At 53.7% G+C, this 18,936-nt stretch overlaps 1 protein-coding gene and 1 long non-coding RNA gene across 2 annotated transcripts in view; one reads left to right on the top strand and one right to left on the bottom strand.

Moving 5' to 3' along the window:
- KCNK3 (potassium two pore domain channel subfamily K member 3) overlaps positions 1-11,991 on the top strand; it is a 33,608-nt gene extending 21,617 nt beyond the window's left edge. The window contains exon 2 of the mRNA XM_069494038.1: positions 10,810-11,991. Within this exon, the coding sequence (XP_069350139.1) occupies positions 10,810-11,717 (908 nt within the window). The 3' untranslated portion in view covers positions 11,718-11,991. The remainder of the gene's footprint in view (positions 1-10,809) is intronic.
- On the bottom strand, positions 11,700-18,604 carry LOC138399574 (uncharacterized). The gene is made up of 3 exons (XR_011236169.1): positions 18,439-18,604; positions 14,144-14,272; positions 11,700-11,762 (listed from the first exon to the last, which is right to left on the bottom strand). It is a non-coding gene; the product is annotated as an uncharacterized lncRNA (long non-coding RNA).
- Between the last annotated feature and the right edge of the window lie 332 nt (positions 18,605-18,936).

Raw genomic sequence — 18,936 nt, 5'->3', positions numbered from 1 at the left:
TCCCCAAGACCCAGCAGAGCATCCGGTTGGGAGCAGTCCATCCCCTCTTGGGTAGTCTGGAGGGAAATGCCAACATGCCCCTACTTCCGCATGGGTGACATGGGGAGCACCGGGGAGTGTAAATGTACCTGACTCAGGCCAGCCAGATGCCGGAGTCACAAATACAGCCTTTAAAGAAGTGTGTTGGGGAGAACTAGCACCTTCAGCCATCTACTGAGAGGGCCAAGTCCACTCTGTGCTATAGAATTCTTTTCTCAATGCCAGGCTGTCCCTGGTGGATCCATTTAATGAAAACCCCACCAGATCCAAGCTGTCAGAAGCTCTGGGCTCACAGATGCTCTGTCCAGCTGGTCATAAGGATGCAGACAGGCCATGGGCCCGGGCCATGGCACCTGGTCCAGTGGCTGGCCTAGAACAGACCCCACAGGCCCCAGGTCAGCGCCCTTCCTGGGACGCCTGGGGTCGCTCTGTGGTGTGACACTGCCCACCCTGGGCCTCCCACTCTGTCCATCCTCCCTGTCTCTGTGCCATTCAAACCTCAGGCTCATCTTCGGGGCATCCCTCTCACTAAGTCACTCATTCAACAGAGGTTTATGAAGCAGCAGCCGTGCACCAAGCCCCCTTCAAGGTGTGGGGGATAGAGTGGCAAACAAAAGGGACGAGAACCCCTGCCCTCAGGGAGCTACAGCTTCACCCACAAATGCAGGGTATCCCACGCACTGTGGCGCACTCTCCTCTCCTCTTGCCATCCTTCTTCTCTCCCCTCCTGAATCCTCACATCCTCTGCTTCCCTCTAGCTCAGCCCTGAGCACTTGAAACTGGACCATGCAGAGTCCTAATGCGTCCCCCTGCCCACCCACTGCCACCTCCCCACCCAGGGACGCCAGGAGATTTGGCTCAATACCTCCTCGAACATGTCCCTCCTCTACTCAGGAGCTCTCAATGGCTCCCCATTGCCCTCAAAGGAAGACTCGTACTCCTGAACCCACCCTTCAAAACTCCCCAATTGTTGGCCCCTGCCCACCTTGCCAGTCTCCACTTTTCAACGGAACTTCCTGCTCCAAGAACACCAGAAGAATTTTTACTGTCAGGTTTATAATATCTATCATTTTTTACTTACAAAAGTGATAGATTTTTTTTTTGTAGAACATGTAGAATGTATAAAAAGAAAATTAAATTCAATCATGAACCCATTATTCAGGGATAAACTCCGTGAGTTTTTAGTGTATATTCTTCCAGCTTCCTTTTCGGGGTATATACATATACATTTCCTATATTTATATATTTAGTGTGGGATCCCGCTCTACAGAAAGTGTTGTATCCTGCCCTTTTTATTTAACATTATATGGTGGTTTTCTATGTAATTAAGTGACTCCTTAAGAACAGCACTTTGATGGCTGCACAATATTCCACCACATAAATATACCTTGATATGTTTAACCGAGACCTATTGGTGAACATTTGGACTGTTTACAATTTTTCACAATGAAAATGCTGCTATAAACATCCTTGTTCATAAATCTTTGTTCTGATCTCTGGTTACTTTCCCAGCAGAGATTCCTAGAAGTGGCATTGCAGGGTCAACGGGTAGATGCATTTCTAAGGTTTTTGATGCATATCTTGAACTGCCTCTCTGAGACAGTCCTCCAGTCCCATTTGTGAGAATGCCCAGCGGTCCCCTACAGGTCATTTTCTCTGCCCCTAACACACCATGTGTCTTCCTAGCACCGTATCCATGCTTCAGCAGCTCCCCAAGTCGGAACCTGTGTTTCCCAGCCACCCTTCAGAGCTCAGGGCAAATGCCACCTCTTCCAGGAAGCCCTCTCTGAGACTCCAGCTGAAGTTCTCACCTCCAGGCCTCTTTCAGCCTCTATCTTAAATCCCTCCTAAAACATTTACCACCTTTGCCATGCATTTCTTTCTTTCTATCTTTTTTTCTTTTTGTCTTTTTTCATCATGACAGCCTGCCATGAGTGCCAACAATTTTAACAATTTGTGTAATAATAACCTCTGCTTTCCATGGGGCATTGAAGTTTTCAAAGTGCTTCCACTGAGGGGTTTCATCTGATTTATGCCCAGGCAGAAAGTGTTTTGAGGTCAGGGACCTCTGTTGGATCATCGGCGTCTATTTCTCCTGGCCACAACGGCCACCTCCCGTCCAGCCTCCCTCACCCTAGCCCCTGATGCATGGAAAGGTTGAACCAGCCTTCACTATTCCTTGGCCCATCAGAACAGACTTTAGGATGCTCCCCTCTGCGGCAGTAAAACAGGACTGAGCAGGACAGCGGGCCCTGGATCCCAGTCCTAGTTCTGTCGCTGACTTGCTATGATGTGGGGGCTGGTCCCTGTTCCTCCCTGGGCCTCGGCTTACTCATCTATAAAATGGGACAGTTGGACTGCGTAGTCTCCCACACTCCAGGACTGATTGCTCCTAAGGCCCCTGTCCCCAGGCACCCAGAGCAGGGCAGCCCTGGGGTTCCTGAGGACCCCTGCATGAAGCCGGCCTCTGGGATGGGCCGGAGGGAGCTGGCCGGGGAGGCAGGCCTGGCTCCAGGCCAGGCTGTGTCTGCAAACACTGACCTTGGCTGCCGCAGGGATTTTCCATGACACCAGCACCCTCCCTCTCAGCTCCCCTCATCCCACGTGGGCCTAGAGAAGGTGGGGGATGGGGGCATTGGGGGCTGTCCTACACCAGAGGCCCCTAATTCAGTACTAGGGGCACCTGTGGTTGGGGACAGCTAAAGGCGAGAGAGGAGAGAGCAGTGGGCCCACGGTGGCAAGTCTGGGAGGAAGGAAGGGGCAGGGAGAGAACCTGCGCTAGGGAGTGGGGGGAGCTGGGACAATGGAAGAGAGACCTTGGGAAGGGGCAGGGAGGAGGGAGGGGACAGGTGCTGTGCTTCAGAGGGGACAAACCCCAGACTCCGTTCTGCACACGGTCCCACCCCCACCCCAGCTCCATGAGACCCTGGTGGTTTCCCAGGCCTCGCTCGGGGCTTGGCCAGGCCAGGCCGGGGGGATCCATTCAGGGGCCTTGAAGCTGACCTCGTTTTGAAGGGGCCAGGGAGCCACAGTGAGGGCAGGAGCTATGAGTCACCAAAGGCCCTCCTGCCAAGGGCCACCTCCCCTGCCCCTCCTGGGTGTCTAAGGGGAGGTCTGTCATCGCCATCAGACTTCAGAGTCCTTCGGAATTGGGGCCTTCTGGGTTTAGCAGCATTTGCTGAGCAGCTGCCCCCACTGGACCCTCTGCCTGACACTGAGGGGACTTGTCAGCCCTCCAGGAGCGCAGAGCCCTGCAGGACTCCTCTGTAGACAAGAGTGCACAAATACGGGGGCAGGGGCCTGCGGGGCAGAGGGAGAGGCCCCTGCGGCGCAGGAAGAGGTGGTGTCTGAGCTGGATGCAGAGAGTACCCACGCTCCCCTCTCCAGCAGGCGCAGCCCTGCCCTCCCCCTCCAGGGCCCGGGCACACACTGGCCCTGGCGGCTCCTTCCGCCTCACCTCCTTTAACACGCCAGTTAGGCTCCCCGACTCCACTCGGCTGCCACCTCCAGACCAAGGGGCGGCTGCTATCTGTGCCTTAGGCTCCCAGGAGGCGGGGTCCTCACGGGTCCTTTCCTGGGTGTCCCTCTGAGCCCGAGGGCCCTCTGCCGCCCAGCAGGAGAGCCCGGCCTTCCTCTGGGGGCCCTGTGTCTTGCAGCCAGCCCTCCAGAGCAGCCTCTGTCTCCCTCGAGCCCACACTCCTCTCTGGCAACCCCACCAGCCCCAGGGAGTACCCGAGGTCAGGCCCTCCCCCACTCTCAGCAGCTCTTTGGGCGCCTCGGGCCACAGGTCCCTCATCCATCTTCCCCCAGGACAAACATTAGCCTAGCCAGTGCCATATTTACATTAGATAACTAGGTCAGCAGGGAGACAGGGTGCAGCCGTGCATTGCCAAGGCTGCGGTTTCTAATCTACAGAAGGGCTGGGCCACCCAGAGATGGGAGATCAAAGAATCTCAACGTCAGAGACCTGGAGGAAGGACCTTAGAGGTTCCTGATGCTACAAAGGAGCGTTTCCCAAACTGTGCTCCAAGAAGCACTTGTCCAGCAGTCTGCACCATGAGAAAAGTGCTCCAAGGTCAAGTGAGTAGGAAAACTTAGCACATCCTCCCAACTTTGACTGACCTTGCACATTAACACATGTGGCTCTGAGAAAGCCACACGTAAATCAAATGACAGCGAAGCCTGTCAAATTCAGCATTTCCCAATTCAACTTAACCAAGCAACTTGTTTCTCATCTAACAGTTGCTAACATTCCATAAAACTGGCATTCCTGAAAATTAACTTTGGGAAACACTGATCGTAGAAGGTTGGTGCTGAAAGGAACTTTAAAGACCATCTAATCTTGGTGTTCTCCAAAATATTCGAACTAATCATTAACATTTATTGATCTCAGTGCCCTAAGCATTTTAAGTGCACTAATTCAGCATGTCCCCACAGCAAGTCTTCGAGGTAAGGACTTCATCATTCCCATTTTACAGATAAGGTGGATTAAGTAATGGGCCAAGGTTAAAAGCTGTTTGGCTCCAGAGTGCGTGTTCTTATTTACTCCACTCAACTGCAGAGATCTCCTACTTATTTTCAGTATTTCAAACACAATAGCTTCATTCAGTCTCATAGAAGCAATTATCTTATGCTAATCAGAAGTTCTGACTGGCAGATGTGTTTCTTAATTAATTTGGATGGGGAAATTAATTACGGCTCTAACAGTGATTTGTTCAGTGCCTGCTCTAGGTAGGTTGCACGACGCACTGATCAGCACATTGTACTTCATAAATAAAATCTTTCAAGATTTTGATTCTATGAATGGGTCAGATGGAGAGAAAATAATAAAGGACATCTATAGCAATTCAAAACCTCATTTCTTGCCCTGTCTCCCATGTCACAGATGAGGAAAACTGAGGCCCCAAGAGGGAAGGCAATTGCCAAAACACAAGGCTAGCTTTGGTGAGGGTCAGGTCAGACCCCAGGTCTCCTGCCTCCTAGCCTCATGCTCTTTCCTCCACCCAAGGCCATGGCCAGCATCCTGGCCTTGTGGCCAGCTGGGCCAGGAGTAGGAGGTCAGGCAGGCATAGGAAGCCAGTGGGCAGCAGGCAAGGCCATTACCAAGGGCTCACGGTGGCTACTTGTGCTTTGGCTAGAAGGAAATAGGCCATAGGGAAAGACCAGTGGGAGGGAGGGCCAGACCCAATCCCAACCCCACTCCCCTACCCCCACCCCACCTCTCCCAGGAAGACAGAGCTTCGGCTGGTTTCTGAGCTCCCTGGTGATTCTGGGAAGAAAACAGAAGAATTGAGGCCCAGGAGTTTCTGTTCCACCTCTCAGTTTTCCTGCTGCCCTAAAACATACATACTAGCAATTCATTTTTATGTCCAGCCACTTGACTTCCTCAATGAATGTGTGCCTCCAGCCAGGTCCCGGGGCCATCTCTTAGCTGAGTTGCTCCCTGGTTGAATGAGTCAGAGGGCAGGGGACAGAGCACTGGTTTCAGAGCCAAGTACCCTGGATCATAGTCCTGGTTCTGCCATTCACCAGCTGTGTGGCCTTGAGCAGGTTGCTTTCCCTCTCTGGGCCTCTATTTCCTCATCTGTACAATATAAGGACCGGATGAAATGATTGCTAAGGGCCTTTCCGGCTCTGAGAACCTTGAAGTCTGTGGTGGATTCAGGGAAGGGAGGTGGGGCGGGGGGAATACCCCCCATCAGTGCTCTCAGAGGCCCCCGCTAGAGTCTCGTAGTCCGGGCATGATTCTGGCTGATCGGTCAGCAGGTACTGTGAGGGAGGGTCCTCAGAGAACCGGCCCTCTGCGCGTGGTGGTCCCACCCAAGGACAGATGGCCCCTCGCAGGGCCGGACAGAAAGGAGAAGAGGAAGAACCCCTGGGCCCCCTCCCTCGTAAAGCCAAAGCTGATGTGGACAAGGACCGGCAGGCGGCAGGCCTGCTGGCAGGCGGACACGTCTTGCCAAACTCCCGCTGACTTCCCAGAAGTTCCAGGGCCCCCTGGGAATGGCTCCACCCAGCTGGCGCCCCTCCAAGCTGGGTGCCCACGTCAGCAGGTCCTCGCGGCTCCCTTGCCCTTTCACCCAGTGACAGCAGGACGGGCAAAGGACCGGTGAAGGGGAGGGGGCGAGCGACCCCGGGCCTGAGGCTTGGAGAAGCATGTCACCCTGCGCATCACTCGCCCACCACCGCTTCTGAGGCTGAGGCTCCGACTGCAATGCCCTCCTCTCGGGGCCTCAGTTTCCCGTCCTGGTTGCCCTTCCCGGGGTGATACGTCGGCTCCTGAGCACAGGAATGAACGCTGAGTCAGAGGGGCCTAGTGGCCTTGGCCAACTCACAAGGCCTTTCCAGACTTCATGACTTCAACTGTGAAATGGAGATAGTCATAATAATGACGTTGTTAGGAGTTTTTGAGGATTAAGTTAAAAATATATCTGAAGGGTAAGAGCTTATTATTAAGCCTCAGCCTGTGGGAGGAAGTGAGGGCAGCCCTGGGGGCACCTGACCCCAAAGGCGAGGCTGCCCTGGACGGGGCAGTGGCTGTGGTGGGGCACCAGGTGCTGCTGCTGACAAGAGCCTCTGTCCTCTGTCACTTGCTTTGAAAGTCACTAAGTTCAAGAGGAGGAGGGGCAGGGGAAGGGGTTGTCACTTGCAGCTGGAGCTGGGTCCTCAGGACACTCAGGCTGGGGTGGGAGGGGAAGGGCAGGGAAGCACTGTGCGGAGAAGGTGCCTGCACAGCTGCGCGTGGGGCGAGGATGCTGCCAGGTGACAAGAGAAGGGTGGGGAAAGGACGTGTTGCTCCTTGAAGCTGGGGGCTTCATGGCAGCCCACGGTGGGCAGCAAGGCACTGGCTTTACCTAAGAGATGGTGGACCCAGAGAAGTCACAGCTCATGAACGAACAAAGGGCAAGGTGGTGGCGGCGGAGAGGGGGTGCCTGACCCCCCAGCGATGGCCCCGCCCCCAGCACTGTGCTCTCAGGCCGACTTTCCCCCATGAGATCCCATCACCGCTGCTTCTGCCTCGTGCGCCACAGGTTCCAAAGTACTTGCACGTCCAGTCTCTCCTTTCCTCCTGATGGCAGCTCTGGCGGGCAGCCAGGGTGGGGATTAATAGCTCTAGCTCAATCCCCGGAGTGCAGACAAGGCAAGTGAGCCCAGAGAGGGAGTGGGATTTGCCCAAGGTCACACAGCCATCAGGTGGTCAAGCTGGGACCAGGTCCACACTCCCCATGGAGCCCCATCCACAGTGCCATGCCTTCCCCGTACACCAAGCAGTGCTGGCCTGGGAGGACAGGGAAGGACGGGACGAGAAGCAGCTCTGGCTCGAGGCCTGCCCAGCTGTCGAGGTGAGTTGTGGTCTGGCTGCCGTGGCCGGGCTGGCGGCACAATCTGTTCTCACCCTGCTGGGGCGCAGACGTCCCAGGCACAGTGGCTCAACAGCTCAGCTGTCCAGGTCCCTGGCTAAGGGTGACACAGTCACTGGCTCAATATCGAGGTGGGGGGCAGGGGAGCTGTTTCTAAGGGCAGCTCCACAGCCCTGCACACCCCTGAGCAGCTGTCTCCAGACCTCCCTGAGCTTTAAGATTCAAATGGCCCTGGGTTGACAGAGATGCCAGCTTTACTGGGACTGAGCCCGGGTGCTGTCTTGGAAACATGAGAGTAATCTGGTACCTTCATTCATTATTAATCACAGTGAGCCATTATTGAGCACTTGATATGTACCAGGCTCTAGGCTAAGTGCATTACACACATTATCTTTCTTATTCCCCCCAAAATCTCTGTGAGGCAGATGCTACTTATTAGCCCCATTTTACAGACGTGGAAACTAAGGCTCAGAGAGGTCAAACACGCACACACATACACACACACACACACACACACACACACCCTAGGTCATTAAATACGAAATGTCCAATTTTGAATCACAAGTTTAGTTTATTATATCTCAAACAAGAAGCAGTACAATTAATCAAAGCATGTGCCTAAACTATTGGCACAGTTTTGCCATCTTAACGATAGCTGTTCATACCAGCAGCGAAGAAGCCTGGAGAGAGAGTAGCGATGAAATCTCAAAAGGAATTTTCCACAGATTGTTGAGAACTGAATATTTTTCCTTGCAAGAAGTGGTTCAAAGCCTGGAAGAAGTGGTAGTCAGTTAGTGCAAGGTCTTGTGAATACGGTGGATGACAGAGTTTCCAAGTCCAGCCTCTGTAATTTGAGCAGGATTGTTTGTGGGACATGTGGTCAAGCATTGTCTTGCAAGAAGATTGGCCTGTCTCTATTGACCAATCTTGGCTGCTTAATCACACGCATCCTCATGATTTCGTCCAATTGGTTGCAGTAGACATCCACTGTAATTGACTGACCAGGTTTCATGAAGCTGTAGTGGTTAATACCAGCACTGGACCACCAAACAGACACCAATAGCTTTTTTTTTATGAATATTCAGTTTTGGACTGTGCTTTGGCACTTCATCTTTATCCAACCATTGTGCCGTACGCTTGTGATTGTCAAAAAAAATCCATGTTTCATCACACATAACAATACGGTGTAGAAATTGTTTGTCTTTATGTTGCGATAGCAAAAAAAGGCAAGCTTCAAAACTATTTCTTTTCTGACACTCATTTAATTCATGCAATACACATCTATCCAGCTTCTTTACCTTGCCCATTTGTTTCAAATGGTCCAATATTGTTGGAAGAGTAACGTCAAACCTTGCTTCTAATTCATGTGTAGGTTGAAATGGATTCGCTTCCACTAAAGCTTTCAGCTCATCATTACCCACCTTGGTCTCAGATCACTCACGTGGCTCATTTTCCAGATTAAAATCACCAGAACGGAACTTTTCAAACCATCAACCTACTGTGCGTTCATTAGCCACATCTTTCCCAAACACTTTGTTGATATTTCAAGCTGTCTGCGCTGCATTGGTTCCATGATGGAGCTCATATTTGAAAATAACACGAATTTTTGACTTAACCATGGTTTCACAAAAATTGCTCTTAAAAAAATGTGAAAGACAATCACAAGCCAAAACATGCGTTTGAAAGATTGAGGATGTACCTTCACAATAAACATAAAATAAGAAGTGTCAAAGCGAAATGTCAGAGATATCACCTGTCAAACTTAGTACTTAAGGAAATCAGACATTTCATACTTAATAACCTAATGGCTCCTGACAGAGTCAAGACGTGAACTCAGGTCAGATCCTCAACTACACAGCATCCTGCCCTGCTATTCAGTCATCAGACGAGTTTTGGGCTCCCACGGGCGTGGCTGGCAATGGGAAGGTGGAAGCTAGAGAGGACCACAACAAGCCAAGCAGTGCCCACCCCTTCCCCACAAGCTAGTGTTTAGCTGTGTGTAGTTGGGGGCCCTGGGGAACAGGGATGGTGGTGGCAATATTAGCCCTGGAGTTCAAAGCTGAACATTCTCAGTGCCACTTAAGGCAGAGATCACTTTTAGCTGTGAAGTATCCAGGAAGACTACATGGAAGAAAAAAACATTTGGTTAAGATTTGACAAAGCCTAGGAAGGAGGAAAAATTGAAAAGGCTGCCAGCATTATTTTATTGTAATTCCATTCATAAAAGTAATAAATATCTCAACAGTGAAAGAAGCAGGACCAGATCTGGAAGGCCACACTTTCCAAATGAAGAAACATGCTCAGAGAGGGGGAGTAATTTGCCCAAGGTCACACAGCCACTGGTGACAGGGCCAGACTTGTGCCCAAGGCTTCTGTGTTCCCATCCAGGGTCATTTTCCCTCCAGGTAACCAGGCAGAATTCTTGACTTAAGGGCATTTGATGGTTGGCTCAGAGGGAGGCTTAGCCTCTGCCCAGCTCCTGGCTCAGTGAGGGCTGGGGTGGGGCTGGGAGGCACAGAGGTTGGCTGGCTGGTGACAGTAACACACCTGGAAGGACAGCAGGGGCTCCTGTTTTGCCAAGAGTAACGCCACCTCCCAATGAGGACAGACCCTACTTTGGGGCCAAGCACAGACGATGACCTCAGGGCCCCAGACTAGGGGCGGGTGAGGAACCTGGAGTACTCATTCATCCCCTGTTTCCTTTCTCCTTCTCTGGCACTGGTGGGCCCGCTGCCCCAGGGAATCTGGAGGGCCCCAGTTGCTAACCACCACCCCTAAGCTTTGGCTGACAGCAGGGAGATCATCAAGGAGCCATCCTCCTTGATAAGAAGCCGTGTCCTCTCTATGCCTCAGTTTCCCTCCCTCCATACTGTATCACAGAATGTCAGAACCCATTCAGTCTAACACCTCCCTTCGATAAGTGAAGGAAACTGAGGCACAGAGAAGACAAGACGCATGCCCAAAGCCCACAACACTGAGCTAGAACCCAGGTCTCCCAACGGGCTTGTGTCCTTCACACTGTCCCTGTGCCTCTGGCCCAAGTTCCCCACACCACCACGAGTGAGCTCCTTCTCTAGTATACCAACCGGTCCAGTCTTTGAAGCCAAACGGACTAGAGTCCAAACGCAAGTTGCTGTGCTTCCAAACAGCGTGACCTTGGAAAAGTCACCTAACCCTCCCTGTTTCTTCCTCCCGCCCTACCTTCTGGAGGTGTCACAAAAGTAAATGCCAAGGCATAAGCAAGAGACTAGCACAGTGCGAGGGGACAAGGACACACCCATCACTGTGCTGAAAGAGAGGCCGGGCCCCGCAGGGTGGGTGAGGGCGGGGGAGCGGAGGGGAGGAGGAGGGCTTCTGCAAGGGCAGCCCCACAGCGTGTGCTTTCTCTCCTCTTCCCGCTTTCCCCCAGGCTACGGGCACGCGGCGCCCAGCACAGATGGCGGCAAGGTGTTCTGCATGTTCTACGCTCTGCTGGGCATCCCGCTCACGCTCGTCATGTTCCAGAGCCTGGGCGAGCGCATCAACACCTTCGTGAGGTACCTGCTGCACCGCGCCAAGAAGGGGCTGGGCATGCGGCGCGCCGACGTGTCCATGGCCAACATGGTGCTCATCGGCTTCTTCTCGTGCATCAGCACGCTGTGCATCGGCGCCGCCGCCTTCTCCCACTACGAGCACTGGACCTTCTTCCAGGCCTACTACTACTGCTTCATCACGCTCACCACCATCGGCTTCGGCGACTACGTGGCGCTGCAGAAGGACCAGGCGCTGCAGACGCAGCCGCAGTACGTGGCCTTCAGCTTCGTCTACATCCTCACGGGCCTCACGGTCATCGGCGCCTTCCTCAACCTCGTGGTGCTGCGCTTCATGACCATGAACGCCGAGGACGAGAAGCGCGACGCCGAGCACCGCGCGCTGCTCACGCACAACGGGCGGGCGGGCGGCTGCGGCGGCGGCGGCGGGGGCGGCAGCGTGCACACCACGGACACCGCCTCGTCCCCGGCGGCGGGCCCCGGCGGCTTCCGCAACGTGTACGCCGAGGTGCTGCACTTCCAGTCCATGTGCTCGTGCCTCTGGTACAAGAGCCGCGAGAAGCTGCAGTACTCCATCCCCATGATCATCCCGCGGGACCTCTCCACGTCCGACACGTGCATGGAGCAGAGCCACTCGTCGCCGGGAATGGGTTGCCGCTACAGCGACACGCCGTCGCGCCGCTGCCTCTGCAGTGTGGCGCCGCGCTCCGCCATCAGCTCGGTGTCCACGGGCCTGCACAGCCTGTCCACCTTCCGCGGCCTCATGAAACGCAGGAGCTCCGTGTGAACGCCCCGAGGGGCCTGGAGCGCCTGGGGGCGTGGGCGGGGGCTCCTGCGGGGAGAAGAAGCAGGGGTTGGCCAGGAAGCCCTCCCCAGCTGCCTTCAGCCCAGTGGGACGCCCCCAACACCCCTCATCACTCTCCCCCAGCCCCCCATCTCCGACTGTGCCTGCTCGCACCAGCTGGCAGGAGGCCGGGCTCTGAGGACCCCTGGAGCCCCCATCCGAGCCCTGAAAATTCCGAGAAATGTGAAACTTGGGGGGGGATCCGAGGGAAGGGCAGAAGCTGGGAGCCTTCCATCCCTTTGGAAATCTAAGAAGCTCCCCAGTCCTCAGAGACCCTGCTGGTACCCGGACCCCCACCCCCGGAGGGGACTCCATGTTCCATGTACGTTTGCATCTCTATTTATACCTCTGTCCTGCCAGGTCTCCCACCTTCCCTTGGCTCCAAAAGCCAAGGTGTCTTTGTCCAGGTCACCCCACTCAGTCCCACTCCCCTTCCCCATCCCCAGCTGTGTCTCCCAACCTCCCACTACCTTTGTGTTGTTTTGCATGGCTTTGCAGTTTTGGAGAAAGTGGACACCCAGAAGTCCCTAAAGCTAGTCCCCAGAGGGCAGAACAGAAAGCAGATAGGACAAGCAGGCAGCAGGAGGGGCCAGGGGAGTGGGGGAGGCAGTGGCCCCCCAGTCTGTAGGGTGGGCACACTGGTAGGTGAGAGCTAAACTGGCCTCTGGCCACATTCTCATGGGGGGTGGAGGAACCTCAGCCTTCCAGACGCTGCCCTCAGATTCTGCAACAGAAAACTTTAGACTCGTCATCCCCAGCCGTTGCTGATAACTACCAGCTCTTAAATTTGGAAAGTGATTTTTGGCCTCCAAAAACTCTATCCTGGCTACTCATTCATTTGAGTCTCACAACACCCCAGTGAGGTCCCCAGGGCAGGAATTCTTATTCCCACTTTACAGAGGAGTACACTGAGGCCCAGATAGGTGACGTGACTTGCCCAAGGTGATACAGATAGCAAAAGGCAAAGGGGGACAAGAGCCCAGCCTGCTCTTTGGGGCTTTTTCCTTCCAACTCAGCCTGCTCTTGAAAGCTAAGCTCCTGCCCTACACACCCTGGCATTGTGGGTGGTTAGGGCTTAAACCAGAACCAAAGGCCCAGAGCTCGGCCAATGCTAAGGCACAGCCTCTACTATGCTTGGCCAGGAGCCAGGGCTCTGGCATATTGGTGGCATGGGGGCCTTTGTCTCTGGGCTGCCTGCTTACAAACAGCGAAGTCCTTGGGACCAAGATAACCAGGGCTGGGTCTTATGGAAGGAAGGCCAGGAGCTGGGGCTCTAAGAGTTGGCAGAGTGGCCAAGAGAACTGGCAGGTATATCTTATGAGACATCGTCCCTGGCCCCACAGCCAGTGTTGGTGCCTGTGTCCCTGGCAGTTAGAGATGAGCTGAGGCTGCAGCATGGAACAGCCTTCCCAGGTGAGGGAGGTTTTGAACCTGGTGTGCCCTCTGCCCACCCCACCTGCAACCCAGAACCCAGATGAAGGGCAGCAGACGGAGGTGATGCCTTTGGCTCACTATTGGGGACCCACAGGTAAAGCTGGTATAGTGACCAGGACAGCATCAGAGGGCGGATGAGGAACCTCTCCTCCTGCGGTACTGCCCTCCCATGTCAGGTCCCTAACACCGCCAGCAATGCCAGCCCTGGCATTCAGGGAAGCTGGAGGGAGGGGCCTGCGGGGTGGCCAGCCTCAGCCCACCCCAGCCACATCCTCTAGGCTCTGGGGACCCCTGGGGGGAAGAAGTCTAGCCTGTGTGTGAGTCCTGTCTCAGTGTGGAGGAGCTGGCCACCCACGTGCCAGGAGAGCAGGGCCCACAGCTGGGGGTGCCCTCTGTGTTTATGTTGGGGTGGGGGACAGTGCTGGCTGCCTCTGTCCTGTGTGTGACCCTGCCCTCGAAGGGTCCTGTCCTGTCATTCCCGAGGGAGCCACAACCAAAGTTGCAGAGAGATGGTGGGGAAGGAGGCAGATGGCCCCGGGGCAGAGCGCTGCAGACTGCTCAGTCTCCGCTGGGGTCTTTCCTAGGGAACTGGAAGGCCAGTGTCGCTTCTCCCCTCACCCCCTCCCACTGCAGGCAGCCTCTCTGCTTCCCCAATGCCTTATGCCTGGGCACACTGCCACAGAATATGCAATATGTGTGGGTGACATGCCCTGCGCCCACACCCCCACCCCGGGCAGCCCCTAGACTCCAAAGGCTGTGGCTGCCAAGGCCTCCCCTCAGCTCCTCCTGCCTATCTGTCTTCACACTGAGAATGGCGCCTAATAAATGCTGTCCACGGAGACCAGGCTCAGGCTCCAGCTGTTTCTGTCATCGTATGCCGTTGCTGCTGCAGGAAACTGCCATCGCCCCCACCCCCACTGGGTCTACAGACATACCTGGCTGAGTCGCCCGGGCTGACTGGACTCTGCCTCAGGGGACTTCAGGAGGAGCCAGGTGGCATTGCTGGCTGCCCTTTTGGGATTTCCCAGAAGATCTAGATTTTCTTAATGTCATCCTGGAACAGACTATTAGAGCAAGACCTTAGAAATCACTTGGTCCTATTGTCCCCCTTGTACATGATTAAACGGAGCCCCAGGGAGGGCAAGTCACCTGCCCTGGGTCATACAGCAGTGAGTGACAGACCTAGGTCAAGAATCAGAATTAGGGGTTTCCTAGTCCTGCACTCCCCCTCCTCACACAGCCTGCAGAGTCCTGCTGAACCCACCCCAGCTGACAGTGATACCCCCATCAGCCAAGAGCGGGGCGCCCTTGTCCTCCAATAGGAGCCCCCTGGCTTGGTGCCCCAACTAACCCAAAGGTGTCTCTTTCAAAGAGGACACATCACAAGCACCTTTCTTCAGGGAGCATTTTTCTCTGGGTCTCGAGGGATACCGCAGGCTTGGGACTGGGCCCCGAAGCCCAGGACAGACCCAGAGAGCAGATCCACCCTGCCCAGTTGGTGCCAGCCCCCGAAGTCAGCTAGCCAGTGGCTTTCACACTCCATTGAATACAACCCACGATAATACATTTATGCCACAACTCCATATCTACCTATCTACGTACCTACCTATCTTTCATGAAATAATTATACTTAACAACCCTGCTACATCCAGTGGCTTTAATACAGTCTATTCTATTTCATGTTATAAAATGCTGGTCATGATGCACTAAATTGATGTCTCTACCCACTAATGGTTTGCTACCTACAGATTGAAATGCAAATACACTAGAGAAATAAGGGGGTGGGGGTAGGTACACTTTCTCCCAGTCCTCCCTCCTACCTATGTGGGTCAATTGAAAGATACAGAGAGGAAACAACTTATGGGGGGTGGCCAGGGTTCAAAGGAAGAAGTGGTGGTACCCACACACTCCTGGAGACAGGACACAGCCCCCCTGCGATGGTGCTCCTGGCTGATCCTTGCAGCTTCAGGCAGGCTCCTGCTGACCTGCAGCCCTCAGGGTGGCCACAGCAGAACTGGGGCTTAGCTGCCATTGGCTCATCCACTCCTAAGGCCACCTCATCCAAATCTGGGGCTCTTAGCCCAGTGCAGTGGCATGAGCCTGTAGTCCCAGCTACTCAGGAGGCTGAGGCAGGAGGATGGCTTGAGCCCAGGAGTTCAAGGCTGCAGTGAGCTATGATGACGTCACTGCACTCCAGCCTGGGCAACAGAGTAAGATCCTGTCTCTTGAAAGGAAGGAAGGAAGGAAATAAATCTGGGGCTCACTGTCCATGGCCTACCTGCCTCTGTTTTTCTTAGGATAGCTAAAAGCAACAACAGCAGAAACCAGTCTGTTTTTGAGGTCGGCAGTGACCAATCCATGGTTACCTTTATTTTCTTAAGCAGTTCTTGTAGGACATAAACATGCTGACATTTACCCTCCCTTCTTCACTGCCTGGGGCAAAATAATCACAAACTGACCTTAAAGAAATCCCCAAGGGGCTGCATTTAACCCAGTGTCTCTAGGGGTGGCCAGAGTGTGGCATCTGGGAAGAGCAGCCAGGGAGCACAGCGCTGTCCCTGCCCACAGCTCCTAAGAGCTCAGAATTGCCGGTGGTTCTAGCATGGGCTCTTCATCTCTAGACAGCGCCATCCCCACCCGCCTCACTGCCACACAGCTGAGACATCCTGCACTAAAAGATATAAGTACAGCAAAATAAAAATAGAAAACCAGCGCCGCAGAGTGGAGGTGGGGTATAAATATACCAAGATCCCTGCTGATTTGGTTACTTGGGGTGAGCATCAGATGGAGACAGAAGCTTCCAGGAGCCAAGAGGAAAAGGGAGATACAATGACAACTCTTTCCAAAACATGTCCCATGGTATGTCTTGTGGGAAAAGGGTTCCTTGGCCAAATGAATTTGGGAAAACATCGTACACATCACCCACTCACGGAGCTTCACAAGACATTTTAGCTTAGTCAAGGTTATGAAAAGTCCTACAGCAGGCCAGGGGCAGTGGCTCATGCCTGTAATCCTAGCATTTTGGGAAGCCATTTTGGGAGGATTGCTTGAGGCCAGGAGTTCAAGACCAGCCTGGATGATAGTGAAACCCTTTCTCTACCAAAAAAAAAAAAAACCCAAAATTAGCCGGGCATAATGGCACGCACCTGTAGTCCTCGCTACTCGGGAGGCTGAGGAGGGAGGATTGCTTGAGCCCAGGAGTTTGAGGTTGCAGTGAGCTATGATGATGCCACTGCACTCCAGCTTGGATGACAGAGTGAGACTCTGTCTCAAGATCTCAAGAAAAAAAAAAAAAAAAGTCCTGCAGCATCTGCAGCAAAGATATTGTTTACCTTTGCTTAACCCACCATTGCCCAAACTCATTCCAAACACCAGACCCTCTGCATCATTTGCGTGATATCTCTTCAAGTCCTATGTCTCACAGAGCATGCTTTGGGAAATACTGATCTGTCAAAATCTTATTGATAAAGAGAGGAGGTTGATCCTTCCTCCTCACCCCCAATAAATTCTAAAAGAAGTTCAGATTCTAAATCCTCCTGTAACTGAAGACCATAACAATACAAAATACATAGCATTCTCAATTATGTGCCAGATTACACCAAGGTTCAGAGCAGCCCACTTGCCCCAAAAGCAGGCAGTGGACTGGTGGCAGAGCTGGGATTTGAACCCAGGCCAGTGGCTGCGAAGCATTACCCCCCTCGCTGTGCACTGTCCCATGACGGTCCATGTCTTCAGCAAAGGTTTGGCAGAAGTTGCAGAGCTATTTATGATGCGGTCATTTCTTATTCAGAACCTTGGTGAGAGGGGAGGCTGTAACCTAAATATGTCATCCTTCAAAGATGACAGATTCCAACAGAGCTGAGAAATCCTATTCCGCCTCAGGCCCTCACATGCCCACATTTAGGGCCATTTAGCTCTTGCTGCAGACTCAGCATTCCCCGCCCCCCACCCCCCGGCCAGCAGCCTCCCTACAATTTATGTCAGGAAGCCAGGGCAGTAGAGGGCCGTCCGGGGCCAGGAGGGATTTATTCAGGATGGACACATTGCCAGAGAGAAGAGCAACTGCCCACATTGGCCAAGCCAAGCTCCGTCCCCCAGGCTCTCCTCACTAGATCCACTGCGCAACAGGAACCTGCTCCCTCTCAGTCCCAAAGCCGGGTTCAGGTAACAAGGCCAAGTGACTGTTTCCCAGGGAGCCCCTGAAAAGCCCAGTCTATAGTGGACTCAGACCCCTCCTTTTGTCCAGCCAGACAGGAGCCTTGATGCTGGAACGGCAGCCCTCCCGCACTGCCAGCACTTTTTGTCAAAGGTTGCAAAGAGGCTGGACATGGTGGCTCACCCTATAATCCCAGCACTTTGGGAGGCTGACATGGGAGGATCATTTGAGGCCAGGGGTTCACGACCAGTCTGGACAACAAAGCAAGAGACCCCCTTTCTCTACAAAATAATTTTAAAAATTTAGCCAGGAGCAGTGGTGCATGCCTGTGGTCCCAGCTACTGGGGAGACTGAGGCAGGGGGATCGTTTGAGCCCAGGAGTTCAAGGCTGCAGTGAGCTATGATCAAGTCACTGAAAGACAGAGTGAAAACCTGTCCCTTAAAAAAAGTGGGGGGGGGGGTGTTGCAAAGAAACATACACACACATTCACCCATACTCCTTTAGATCATTGGTCCAACTTCTGTTTCAGAGGAAGGGATTTTGGTTCACAGAGAGGAAGTGACATGTTCAAGGTCATGAAGCAAGATAATGGTGTAGCCAGAATTAGTATCCACATATCCTAACTCCGCCCCCACTCCCCCCGCCACACACACACAGTAGAGGCCCAGCCTTCTCTGACTCTGATTTCAGATGAAAGCTGCTAATCTCTGGGGTTGAGTCATTCGGATGCTGGAAATTTACCACATCCACATCTGGACAAGCATGGAGGCTCACACGCCTGCCCTCAGCTCCGGATACAGGGGAGGGCCTTGTGGGTGGTACCAGCCCCTCAGGGCAGGGACTATGGTGGAACTGACCTCCATGAATGACCGTCTCTGGCTGGTGATCCCCCGCCCCCAGGAATCCACATTAGTGGCATTTTGCGTTTACAAAGCTCTCTCACATCATTCTCTCATTTGATCATCAGAGCAACACTGTGCTTTGGGTGAGGATTAACACCCCCATTTTACAGATGATGAAACTACAACTCAGAAAGAGCCTGGTCCTGTGAGCAGGGATTGTTCCACACCCACCTCTGTTATATCTAAAGCTCTGCACAGAGCCCCAGGCGTTTCCTTGATGAAGTGCTGGGCCAGGACTGCAGCCCAGTCCCAATAGCTTGGTGGCAGTGTCCCACTTTGCCAGCCTCACAGCCTGCTGGGCTGGTTCCCAGGGGTTGCGGAGCCCTCAGGTGGACACACGCGGTTTATAGAACCCATTAGCCAAAGGAGATGGGAGTTAGGAACACTCCACCTACTTCACCACGTGCCCTGGGCAAACTCTGCCCAGAGCCCTAGACTTGGGACCAAGGGCAGCAAAATGTCCAGCCAGCAAACCCTGCCCTTCCCCTGGAGAGGACAAAGGTCCCTGGGGAAAAGGTCATGCCTTTGACATGGGATAACTCCCCAAATCAACACTGTTCCACAGTTCTTGTTTCCTGGAAGAGGGAACATGTGACCAGGTCATCCCTGACTACGGAACACACACTGGACAGCGGAAGTGCAGACAGTCCCCAGTGACCCCCTGCCTGT

This window comes from Eulemur rufifrons, chromosome 19 (genome assembly GCF_041146395.1).
Source record: "Eulemur rufifrons isolate Redbay chromosome 19, OSU_ERuf_1, whole genome shotgun sequence".
NCBI classification, from domain to species: domain Eukaryota; kingdom Metazoa; phylum Chordata; class Mammalia; order Primates; family Lemuridae; genus Eulemur; species Eulemur rufifrons.
Note: the sequence above shows the minus strand (reverse complement) of the source record. Positions and strands in the feature narration are given on the sequence as shown.